Genomic DNA, 12,660 nt, shown 5'->3' with positions numbered 1-12,660 from the left:
CCCTAGTTCCATCCCTAGTATTGGAGGGAAAATCTATCTGAAAGATTGTTTTCTCCATTCTTCTTGATGCTTCATTCCTCAGGTTGGGTGGTTTTTCTCTTATATGCACAGAATAATCCACAGCTAAAGAACCCTATACAGATCTCAGTTGTGCATTCTTTGTGTAGTCCTCTCCCTCTAGTCCAATGCCCTATGAATTTCTGTTTGCAGTTTTATTTACTTCTTTGATTTCTGGCTTCATATCAGTAACTCTTAAGGTGCTTTCTGGATGCTTCTTTACCTTTCTAGCCTAGGAAACCTCTAAACTAGTGGTTCTCAACCTTCCTGGTGTTGTAGTGGTTTAAGACATTTTCTCATGCTGTGATGGCCCCAACCATAAAGTTATTTTCATTGCTATTTCATAACAGTAATCTTGCTACATTTATGAATTATAACATAAATAGTTTTGGAGATAGAGATTTGCCAAGGCAGTCCAGACCCACAGGTTGAAAACCACTGAACAGTTAAGTAGGACATTTATAGAGCTCACCATGTTTGATTTGCTTTCCGGGAATTGTCCTTCATTTATTAGTCTTCTATAACACTAATTTGGCCAGAGGTATTGAAGTACACATTTGTAGTATATCTCCTGAGATGGGGTGGCATGGTGTTGGAGGTGGTAGCAGGGTCTCACATCTTCATGCAGCCTACAAACTCAAAATATAGCTGCCAATGATCTTAAACTTCATATTCTCCTATTTTCATCTCCCAAGTATTAGAATTATAGGCATGGACCTCCTATCCAGTTTTATGTGGTGCTAGGGATCAAACATAGAGCCTTACATGTGCTAGGCAGATGCTCTGTTGACATAAATACATTCCAAGCCCCATACTTCTGTATATTTATAGATCTATATTTTATTTTTTTTATTACATTTTATTTTGTAGGGATAGTATGTATTACACAGCATACATGTGAAGGTTGGAGAACCACCCTCAACAGCCAATTTCTTCTCCCATTATGTGGATTCCCAGGGATCAGATTCAGGTCATTAGGCTTGATGGCAAGTGCTTTTTACATGCCTTCACCCGCTCTACACTTTAAAATACGTTGCCTTTTTCATGAAAGTCATCAAACTGGTCTTCATTTTTGAAATATTAGCAATATATTATTGGCTACTTTATATACAGTATCTTGAAAACCCACTTTTTAAATATTTATCTATTTAGTATGCATGTGGCATGTGTAGTATATGTATGTACATGCACCAGAGGGTCAGATGCATGCAGGCCTATGTATCTGGAGGCCAGAGGAAGACTAGGATATATTTCTTTAGCTCTCAGCTTTGTTTCCTTTCTTAGTCTTTCACTAACCCTGGAGCTTGTAATTTTGGGTAGGTAGGCTGGCCAGCAAGTTCCTAAAATCTGTTCCCACTTTCCAATGTTGGGTTACAGGCACATGTACTCATGCCTAAGTTTTTCTTGGATGCTGGTGATTTAAACTTAGTCCTCACCCTTGCACAGCAAGTGTTTTTTACCTGCTGCCATCTACCTAACCCCTACTTCATTCTTTGTATCAACTAAATGTATTACATATGTTAATAATTATTCCCTATTGGTTGCAATTTTTAAAATATTGTTTTTATTCTTCTTCAAAACAGGGTTTCTTTGTGTAGCCCTGATACAGTTTCCTTGGCTATAATGCCATTCAAATGGTGTAATAATGCTTGGATTTGTTGCTAAGAAGCATTATAGGACATTATATGGACAAGTTCAAGGAAAGTATTTCTGGAAGTTGTTGGTCTTTCCTCAGATTTTTTCACTGCTTGCCACACTGGTTTTTTGTCTTAAACAGCAAAACCCAGAGTGAGTAGAAGGGTCTGCATAGATCATGCCTTTGATTCCAAATGAAGATTTGCTTCCAGAAATCAGGAAGGTCTCTGAGACCAAGGGACACAGGAGGAGAGGTGGTGTTCAAGTCTTCAGTGGAGGCCCAACCATTTTTACTTATATCTACTTTTTTTTTTTTTTAAACAGACTTAATTCACTTTATTTTTATTGTATAAAACCCCTTATGTGGTGGCAACAGCTGGAGCCTGGGTCCTCTGAACAGAGACTCTGATATGGGCTTTCACAAGATGGTCAGTGAATTCCTGATAAGGAGACTTGGTGAACACAGTCTCTTTCCAGAGGTCAGGGGTCAGGTAGCTGTAGGTCTTAGAGATGGCATCAAAGGTGGCCTTGGCAAAGTTGCCCAGGGTGGCAGTGCAGCCCCTGGCTGATGTGTAGCAGTCATCAATACCGGCCATCATCAGTAGCTTCTTGGGCACAGGAGCAGAGACAATGCCAGTGCCTCTGGGGGCAGGGATGAGACGCACCAACACAGAGCCACAGCGGCCTGTCACTTTGCATGGAACAGTGTGGGGCTTGCCAATCTTGTTCCCCCAGTAGCCTCTCCTCACAGGGACAATGGAAAGCTTGGCTAAGATGATGGCCCCTCGGATAGCTGTGGCTGCCTCCTTGGAGCACTTAACACCAAGACCAACATGACCGTTGTAGTCCCCAATAGCGACAAAAGCCTTGAACCTGATCCGCTGGCCAGCCCTTGTCTGTTTCTGTACTGGCATGATCTTTAGAACCTCATCCTTAAGAGATGCCCCCAAGAAAAAGTCAATAATCTCGGATTCCTTAATGGGCAGAGAGAAAAGGTAGATCTCCTCCAGGGACTTGATCTTCATGTCCTTAACCAGGCAGCCCAGCTTGGTGACAGGGACCCACTCCTTGTCTTCGGCTTTACCTCCACGAGCCCCACGGCCTCGACCACAACCGCGGCCCCTGAGACCGCTGCCGAAGCCTCCGCGGAAGCCGCCGCGGCCTCCTAATCCTGGGCCCCCGGGTCCTCCGGGCCCTCCCGCTGCACTGGCATCATCCGCCATTTGGTGTTTTCCCGAAGTAGAAGAAGCCTTATATCTACTTTTAATTCCTCATTTAACTTATTTGAAAACTTTATCACAAAGCGAAAGCACTCTGGAACATAGTAGGCTTAGCACTACTGATTTATAGTTCAGCTCAATTTCCCTCTGAGATGCCCCTCCAGGCTTTCTTTTTATATGTTTAGATACCAAAACACAGTGATCTGCTCCCACCCTAACTGAGACTGGCACCTTGTCTCTGAGCACACATTGTGTTTTGTCCCTGATCTAAGACAAGTGATTGATTGTCTTAGAGGAAAGGATCTTGACCCACCAACCCCTTGTTTGTCACAAAATAGGGATTGCTTTATATGTTGAACTCTCTGTAACTAATTCTGTAACAAGGAAAGGATGATGATGTCTCTTCCTTCCCCCTAGTAGATATCTGAACAAGTGGTTTCAATGGGTTTTGAAACAAAGATTCTTATGGGAAAAGTGAATTATGGTGCAGAAGAGCAAAGTGTTTCTAGACTTGTGAGTCTGTAAAAGGATTTTAATAAGGGGATAATATTTTATGTATATTATCAATCTGAATGGCTGGATTTTAGTTGACTTGTAAAGAAAGTGAATTTAAAAAGGAAGACGGATACATTAGGAAGAACACATTCCTAGATGACATCTCATGATAGCACTCTTAACTCTTTTTTTTCTTTGAGACAGGGTGTAGCCTTAGCTGTCCTGGAACTCACTTTGTAGACCAGGTTGGCCTTGAACTCACAGAGATTCACCTGACTCTGCCTCCCAAGTTCTGGGACTAAAGGTGCGTGGCACTACTCCCAGCAATAGCACTCTGATTTAAATGTTCAAAGAGGAAAGTTATTTGCAGTCTTTTTGAAACATTCAGACAGACATTAAGTAATCTCTTCATTCAACCTTGCTGGCTACAAAATAGTAAGCTTTTCACCTTTTTATCATGCAGGATGAATGTGCATTCAGAGGCATATTTTGGAAATTTGCTAGCATACTGTTGAAAGCAGTGAGTTTATGAGAAGGAAGAAGTTGTGAAGGTTTTGCCAGTATATCTTAGTGATATAGATGAATGTGTGTTTCTGAATCTTGTAGTTGTATTAGTTTAGTATCATCTTCATAGATTGAGCTTTTCAGAAGGTGACTGTATGAGGATGGTGAGTTGTTGTAATTCTCTATTCTTGTCATATAAGCAATTGTTATTAATACCACTATTTCATATTAATATTCTAACTCCAATATTTCTTGTTCATTTATTGTCCTTTATTCCAGAGTATATTAGTTACTTTGCTGTTGCTGTGATTAGATATCACAGACAAGTTGTGGCAGAAAGGATTTGTTTAATCTTTTAGCTTATAGTCCATCATTCAGTGAATCAGGACAGGAACCTGGAGGTAGGAGCTGATGCAGAGGCTATGGAGGAACAGTGTATAATGACTTGCTTCTTGTGACTTGTTCAGCCTGCTTTCTTATTGTACCCAGGACCACCAGCAGTGGCATTCAGTGGGCTGGGTCCTTCCAATTAATCACCAATCAAGAAAATATACAGCAGGCTTGCCAACAGGCTAGTTTAGTGGGGGCATTTTCTCAATTGAGAGTGCTTCTTCCAAAATGACTGTAGCTTATGTCATATTAACATAGAACTAGCCAGCACACATAGTGTAATTCATCTAGAAAAAGCGGGGGGGGGGGGGAGCTTTCTTTTCCTTACTTAGTAATTTTCAACTTGATGATGTCTCATGCCATTGATGATAAAGTAAATTTTTTTTGTGTTTTTCAAGATAAGGTTTTTCTGTACCTTTGGAGCCTGTCCTGGAACTTGCTCTATAGACCAGGATGGCCTCAAATTCACAGAGATCTACCTGCCTCTGCCTCCTGAGTGCTAGAATTAAAGGCATGAAGGCTATGAAGTAATTTTTTAGCATCTCTTCTCTTCCCTTACTCCCCCTCCCTTTCAGGTCTCATGTAGCCTAGGCTAGATAGTACATTTGAGCTACCATGCCCAATTTATATGGTACTAGACATCAAACCTAGAGGCTTCATGTATGTTAGGTAACCACTATAGCAACCATCCCTGGCATCATTAATTCATAGATTTTTCTTTTCTTTTTGGTGATTCTGACAGGTGAACTCAATTTCACCTTCTTGGCAAATATTCTGCCACTAAGCTATACTCCTAACCTTTACTTGGAGATTTAAATGTTTGTGTTTCAGTTGATTGTATAAAGATGCTTGAATTGTTCCACATCCACTATTAGAGGCGGATTCTATAACTTTTGAGGGGTAGGCAGAGAGGTAGGTATTCAGCAGGGAGAAAAAAATGAAGGAAGGAGCCAGAGGTTTTTGGCTAAGGTGCTAGCTAGGTTGGTGTCATTAGTTGACCAGAGAGCCCAGACAAAGCAAATTTGAAGTGCTTAAGATAGATTCATGTAGGTGAGGGTACCCTGGAAACAGATATTATCAGGACATGAGGCTCCAAGGAACAGTAGATGGCTCCAGGAAAGGGCTCAATTGCTTTGTACAGTTGACTCAGATTAGAATTAAATTTGCTATATCTTGTTTGGTAAAACTTTATCTATTTGCTAGCTAGAGCCAAGCTCTACCCCAAAGAAGACTGGCAAGACTTAGCTCTTTCTCAGGAGCTTCAAGTAGAGGTGGTTGATGGCAGGAGCTATCTGGTCAGATTGTAACTAACTGGTCCTCTTGGTCTTCAACTTTATTACATTCATTCCCTCAGCCTTAGTTTTGGACTGGGAGAACTGGTTTTGGCTTTGCAGAAATGGCCTAGGGGCAGATTTCTTGGAAACCAGTTATGTTCTTGAAGGGATTTTTTTTTTTTTTCCTTCTTCCTTGTTGGATGGATTCAGCCCAACTCCTGTTTCCTTTTTTTCAGCAAAATATTTATTAACTACCTACATTTTAGTCATGTGCTAATGATACAATAGTCACCAAAAATACAGGGCATATTTTCAAATACCTTGGAATCTAATGGATGGGTGTGTGTGTGTGTGTGTGTGTGTGTGTGTGTGTGTGTGTGTGTGTAAACATCACAACATATACATAGTAAATAGAAGATAATGGTAGGAAATCTTTTACCCTCAGCACTAGATTTTCATTGGAAGATCTAGTATCACGTAGGTGTAAAAGTAGAAAATGCTTATATATCCAGGACCCAATACATGGGTTTGAACAGCAAGTGACTTTACCTGCTGAGCCATTTTGCTGCAACATGGTCAGGTTTTTAAAAATTAATATTACTTTTATTTTTGAAAGTATAATATAATTAGGTGTACCTCTTCCAGAGGTCTCATTTAGTATGGAGGTAGTATCTAATTAAATATTTATATTTAGATTTTCTTGATTTTATTTATTTATTTTGTGTGTATTAATGTATGTTTTAGGACCAGGCGTGGTGGCACACACCTTTAATCCTAGCATTCAGGAGTCAGAGGCAGGCATTTCTCTTGAATTTGAGGCCAGCCTAATCTACAGAGTGAGTTCCAGAACACCCAGGGAGAGACCCTATCTTGAAAAACCAAAAAATAAAAGTATGTTTAATTGGTGTGTTTAAATTGCATAAGGCTGTTTGTAAATCATTCCCTGTAGTATATACTTCTGTAGACTAGCATATTATTCTTCTGCATGCAGAATTAAGCCCTGACTTCATAGTTTCGGTATTTCAAAATCTTTTGAGATCTTTCCCATTTTACCTCTTCCTTCAGGTGCTGAAATACCTTTCCTACTTACTTAAGGAACTCCAGAGTTCAGTTCAAGTATAGTGTGTCCCTTCCTCCCCAGTCCAACAATAATCTAAGAAATGTCTCTTTTTAAAATACATGTTTTCTTCTGTGTAAGTATCAGAGGTCTACACTCAGAAATCTGTTTCCTCCCTCCACCATGTGGGTTCCCAGGTTGTCAGGCTTGGCAGCAAGTGCCTTTACCTACTGAGCCATTTCATTTGTGTTTCCTAATAATTTTCTTACCCAATTCTGTCATAGTGTTCATAACACTATATTATTATTTATGTGTTTATTGTGTTCTTATTACCAATGGGTTAGTATTGACTGATAGGATAGTGAGGCACTTTTAGAGCAAGGATCATACAGTATGTCTCTATGCCACCATAGGATTAGCATAATGTCTTCCTCGTAGTAGAAAATATGTATTTATAGGAATGGATGAAAATCTCCAGTATCTGGAATGCTTCATTAGTCATAATACCTAAGCCACCACCCCCCCCCCACACACACACACACACAATGTTTAAATCAATAAAGCTCCTTAGTAGAAGGCACAAGGACATCATTCTGTTTGTGTGTATTTTCTGCAGTTGGGTGCTTCCCTTTCAGTATTTAGCAATGCGTTCTTCATTTGACTGTTGTTTCATTGTTCATCTTCAGCTGAGCTATAAACCATTTGTCATAGTAGATGGTCTCTTCAAAGGCCTAACACATGAGAATCAGAGTCTTGAGCTTGTATTTTGTATTTTCTCTTTTAATCTTTGCAAGGTTAAAAAGACGTTTAAAACATTTCTGTATGTTTGAGCTTCTGAAATCATCTCTATAAAAGTGGTCCCATGGCTTTCACTTTATATTGGACTTTCATCAAACATTCTTTAGAGCAAGGCTCAATGACTTGCATGACCTTGAGGCCACCGGAACTACTTAGAGCCTTTTAATTACATGGAAGCACTGAACTTACAATAGTCTTGATAACTGCTTCAACTTTAGAATTTAGGAAGTCATTAAGCATGGCATTTGATATTAATAGAAAGGTTTTGCTTCTGTTTTTAAAGCTGTATGATAAGGTGAAAGGAGTGGGAAATCAGGATATTTTGTTTTCTTCTCAATTGATTTGATAATCTGTCTTATCCTTTCTTTGGGTTTTGATTTCTCTATAAATGGAAGGTGTAACCAAGTGTCTTACAGGCTATAGCTAAGGTTTCACCCTATATTTAGACTCAGATGCAATGATGGTGTAAGAGTTTATTCATCTTCCTTGTCTATATTACAAAGCAAGTAAAAAAATATTCCTAACTCATTTTCTTTTTTTCCGTTTCCTTCTCACAAATTCCAGGATTAAAACAGAATCTTGAGTGATTTGTGTTCTGCAGTAGCTTTTCAGCAGTCCCCAGAGCTTTATCTGATATCAGAGCTTATCTTTGGCATCTCATAGGTGGTGAGGTACGTGTTCACCTTTCTCTTGGTGCCTACCAGAAAATCCTCTAAAGTGTTCTAGTAAAAGTAAAAAACAGAATCTGGATCCCGCCCCCCTTCTTTGTTTATATATGTTGATTAGTTGGCTAGGTAGAGAAGGAGTTTAGTAGCAGTGGCAAAATGTTTATTTTTAGGTGAATTGTATTTGTTTCTTTATTTCTAAATAATTGATGACTTTTCTTAGTCATTCTTTGTAAGATCATCCTGGTGTGCACTGTTGTTTAAGAAAACCCTTAGATGCCACTAAAAATTCTCAAATCTAAGCTGAAGAAAATGAGAACTTTCTTAAAATGAAAGACATCACAACGTTTATCCTTAGGAATTCATTTCTACTCCACCTTCTTATTGGAGCTTGCTGTCTCCTGGGTTTTTTGTTTTTTGTTTTCCTCTTTGTATGGTACTAAGGCTCAAAGCCAGAACCTGCAATATGGTAACTTGCCCCTTTTATTTATGTCTTTTGATACCTGCTTAGGCAGTTCAGTGTTTGGCCAGGTGTCATTTCCACAGGACCCAAATTTGCCAGCCTTTGCAGCTCCTTGGCAAGGAATAAGAGGTGGAAGTGTATTTGCAGACCTTTCTCACTTGTGTGAGTGTTCAGAAATCAGGGAGGCTTTAGAATGGTGGTTGCTTAAGATCTTCAGCACCTTAAGAATGAAAGGAGAGGCCTACTTTAAAAGATTCAGTGTTTTTTTTTTTTTTTTGTTTTTGTTGTTGTTTTGTTTTGAGGGCAAGAATTGTAACCTTTAGTTTCCAAAAGGATTTTGAAGTCCTGCTTTCCTTTCTCTACATTCTTTCAAGTATGTATTTTTTGATATTCAACCCATCAAAAGTTGAAGGGGGCCCTGCGAATAGCTCCTAGCCTAAGTTCAGTTTTCTCAGAAGAATTTGTTGTTTATTATACTGACAAAAAGTAGAGAATTTCAACATCAACTCTTAAAAAATTTTTTTGAGCAAAACCCATATGTTTTGCTTTGCCTTTTCTTTGGGTCAAAGTTTTTAGCCCTAAATCTAATAATCTAGAAAAAGAGAAAGATAGTGTAGCATAGAGCTCAGGGGAACCCTTTTAAATTTAATTCTTCAAAAATAGAGTTTTTGGAGTGAGCCTGCCTGCCTACCTGCTTTCCTTCCTTCCTTTCTTCCTTCCTCCTTCCTCCTCCCTCCCACCCTCTCTCCCTCCCTCCCTCCATCCCCCTCCCTTCCTTTCTTCCTTCTTAAATTTTTAAGATCTGTTTCAGACTGGAGGAGTGTTTCGCCTTAAATGTGTCTGTATTAGTTCTCAGAAAGGCATGTGAGGCAGTATTGTTAGCTGAGGAAAATCAGTCTATCAGTTCCACTCAGATAACCTTTGGTAATAAACGAACTCCATGCACACTGTGACCTTAGAGCCTGAACTTTGTAATCACATGACCGGCTTGTAAACTGACCTGTGAGGATGACTGTCCTAGCTCGGCTTAGAGAAAGAAATTGACCAAGTGTGGGTTTGCTCTGTAATCTCAGTTTCTTCATGGCTGCGGTAGAACTTCTCAGCAGACGCCGAGAAGCATGAAATGGAGACATGGGAAGGTAAGGAAACTGATTATTTAAGTCCAGGAACCAGGTCTGCAGTTTAGAAAAAATTCCAGGAACGTTTAGATCAGATTCACAAACAGCTGGGGGTTTTTTGTTGTTGTTTTTTGGTTTGGTTTTTGTTGTTGTTGGGTTTTTTTTTTGTTGTTGTTGTTGTTTTGGGTTTTTGTTTTTGTTTTGTTTATCTTGGCAGAATTCAGCCCACAGGTTTATTTACAGGAGAACTGGCTGCAAATATAAAATACAGAAAAGAAACTTTGGGAAACTACAGCGAATTGATTGTTGTAGGTGCTGTTAGGAGAAAGCAGGGAAGGGTGATAGATTTGAATTTTTTTATTGATTTGAAAAAAATAAACTTAGCATTTCAGTACATAGTAAATTTTACCTTTAAACATGGTGGTTTTTACCTCTTGACAGAATGTTTGTAGTTTTAATTCTTTAATCCAATTTACAATCTGCCAAAGCCTTATTTACTACTGTTAATTGTAGATAGAGTTGGGGTCATGAGGCCGTTGATAAGGTAGCCTCATCCTCTTGGGGACTTAAAGCTTTATGGTTTCGGGTACAAGACTAAGCCATTACTATTTTCTTTTTTAAGTGTGTTTTAAGTGAGTAGGTTTTTCTTCTTGTGTGTGTGTAGGTAAATAATATTGACTAGTTATTGTTACAACTTGTTTATATTGAATTGATTTCTATTTGTCCAGGAAAGAAAAATACATCTATCAAACAGCGAGTTTTAACATTGGTGATTTGCTATGTTGATAATGTAGTCTTACCAGTAGTTATTACTGAGCTGAAAGAGTTCTCAAGTCTTTGAATTAATTGATAAATTTCTAGGAAAGGCAGTAACCCCATATAATCATCCCGGGAATGCTTCCCAGCCCCTTTCACCATGGCTAACATCTGTCATAGGCAGCTTTGCAGTTTTGTAAATTCTGGGAATGCAGGAACCAAGGAAGTGAGTTGCTCTCCTTCCTTAGATGTCGGTGCCATTACCATGTTGGTGGTTATTGTAACTTAGAAACAAAAGAGAGGAGAAATGATCAGTTATGTATAAGACTTGTAGTTTTATCATAAACAGCTTCTTTCCTTAATATACATAGTAATTCTTATTAAGTTACTCTTGAATGTATTAGATATATTTTATAGAAAAAAATTTCTTAAGAACCAAGATTTTTCTTGGGATTCATTGGGTAGTTTAGGGATAGGCAGAGGCACATAGCAGTGGGTGCATTTGTTTGTAAGGGACAGTTGTAGAGAATTTAGGGTTTGGGGGAATTTTTTTCCTCCCTCAATTTGAATCTCTTAGTGATATAGTCCCACTCACTCCTGATGCCTGGATGATTCTCCTAAAGTGTATACTTTATTAACTTCTAAAGGTTCAATTCAACTATTCTTAGCCATTCAGTAGCAGAAAATAACTTTGGGTACTAAAATGAGAACACGTACAAAACAAGAAAATGTTACAGTTTCATCCAAATCTTTCATACTAAACTCCAGAAAGCAAAATTAATTATCCCAGATGAATAAAGTCTCTGGAAGCTTAAAAGGAAAAATTAACTGCTTACAAAAGTCAGTGAAATGCTACTGTAAAAAAAAAAAAAAAAAAAAGGCATTGCCTGATTCTGATTTTAGATATTGGGCCCATGTCCATTTAAATTAACCTTTGTCACAGCTGGGCTGCAAATGTTTTGTTTTAGTTCACAGAGGGTTAACTCTATTCAAGCCTTCATTGTGGCTGTCCTGATCTGTGGAGTCATACAATCTGGTCTTTCAGCCTGCCAGTCACTAGGCAGGAAGTCTTATTTCTTAAGCTATCTTTCAGAATGGGGGGTTGGGATTTGGAGAAAGGTGGGGGAGGGGTCTTGGAGCATCTGTAAGGATCAATAACAGAGGAAGAGAGCAGCAAGAGAAGCTATTGTGCACACTTCAAGATATATGCAACCCTTGTGAACAGCTCCTCTGTCAGGACAGAAACCTAAAATCAAAACAATGCTACAAAATGAAATTTCCTGTGAAAACTGGAATTCTCCTTAAAATGGAAAATGTTTTAGTAGCTTTAGTGCCTTCCAACATCTGGGAATATTTTCATTCTCCAACTTGTAGAGCTAAGCTCCTGTTAGAAATCAATTGATTTTTAAATGCCTTTTGTCCTCATGCTGACACTATGTGGCACTGGAAAGGATGAGCATTTTAGTAGTGGTATATAGACACAGAGAATTTTTAGTTAATATTTTGTTCTTTTTTTTTTTTCTCCTTGTTTTCTTTTTTATTCTAACATTTGCTTCATTTACTGATTTTCCATCAATGAGAAAATGGGGGTGGGGAATAACAAACTTTGGTTAAGATTTGTGTAACACGTGTGAAATCCCTGCCCCAACAGCTGGTAGTTGCTCTTGAAACTTGAATTGAACTAAACAGATGCTCTTAGTATGTTATTTTGAGATTATTTAAGCCCAGGGTTGTAGTCTAAGATATGTACAAAAATCACAGAATTCATCTTAAACACACTGACATTGTAAAATTGTTAGACGTTAATGTCCATTAAACAAATGTTAAACAGAAATGCCTGAGTTGGGGAAAGTCAGCAGCTCTGCCAATTAAATTGTGGTTTTCACAGTTTAAAGGGTTTGCTATTCCTTGCTTCAGTGAAGATTTTCATCCTTCAAGCTTCTTTGCCTAATTACAACTGTAATGTCCCTCTTTTGCTGCATCTTCTTCCAGAGGACCAAGGCTACTTTTATTATGCAAACTGCTTATGGCAGTTGAAAACCTAATGTAGTAGTTGCTGTCTCTTTTCCACTAACCCCTCAAGAATTAAGAAAAATTAATTAAAAAACAGCCTCTAATTCTTCCCCCAATTTGAAATCTTATAGGAATAAATGAATAAAACAGCTGAGGATCCATAATATGACTTGCAGACAAATGAAATAAGGGGGGCTGCATTTTAAATTAGCAAG

The 12,660-nt window shown here is 38.6% G+C and overlaps 2 protein-coding genes across 8 annotated transcripts in view; one reads left to right on the top strand and one right to left on the bottom strand.

Moving 5' to 3' along the window:
- The window catches only part of Nr6a1 (nuclear receptor subfamily 6 group A member 1), a 188,652-nt gene that overhangs the window by 123,000 nt on the left and 52,992 nt on the right, over positions 1-12,660 (top strand). The window contains exon 1 of one of the 7 annotated variants that reach the window (XM_051185377.1): positions 9,565-9,697. The exons of the other annotated variants lie outside the window; for them this stretch is intronic. Coding sequence (XP_051041334.1) covers positions 9,682-9,697 — 16 coding nt within the window. The 5' untranslated portion in view covers positions 9,565-9,681. Of the gene's footprint in view, positions 1-9,564; positions 9,698-12,660 lie in introns of those variants that run through there. 7 annotated transcript variants of the gene reach the window in all.
- On the bottom strand, positions 2,028-2,935 carry LOC127222865 (40S ribosomal protein S2-like). Its single transcript, XM_051185387.1, has one exon. The coding sequence runs from the start codon at positions 2,913-2,915 to the stop codon at positions 2,052-2,054; it is 864 nt and encodes a 287-aa protein (XP_051041344.1). The 5' UTR covers positions 2,916-2,935; the 3' UTR covers positions 2,028-2,051.

This window comes from Phodopus roborovskii, unplaced genomic scaffold, assembly GCF_943737965.1.
Source record: "Phodopus roborovskii unplaced genomic scaffold, PHOROB, whole genome shotgun sequence".
In the NCBI taxonomy this organism is placed as follows: domain Eukaryota; kingdom Metazoa; phylum Chordata; class Mammalia; order Rodentia; family Cricetidae; genus Phodopus; species Phodopus roborovskii.
The sequence above is the reverse complement of the archived record's forward strand: the minus strand, read 5'-3'. Positions and strand labels throughout refer to the sequence as shown.

What these genes read in the sequence shown, in the direction of transcription:
- LOC127222865 (XM_051185387.1), bottom strand. Translation starts at nt 2,915, where the DNA reads ATGGCGGATGATGCCAGTGCAGCGGGAGGGCCCGGAGGACCCGGGGGC.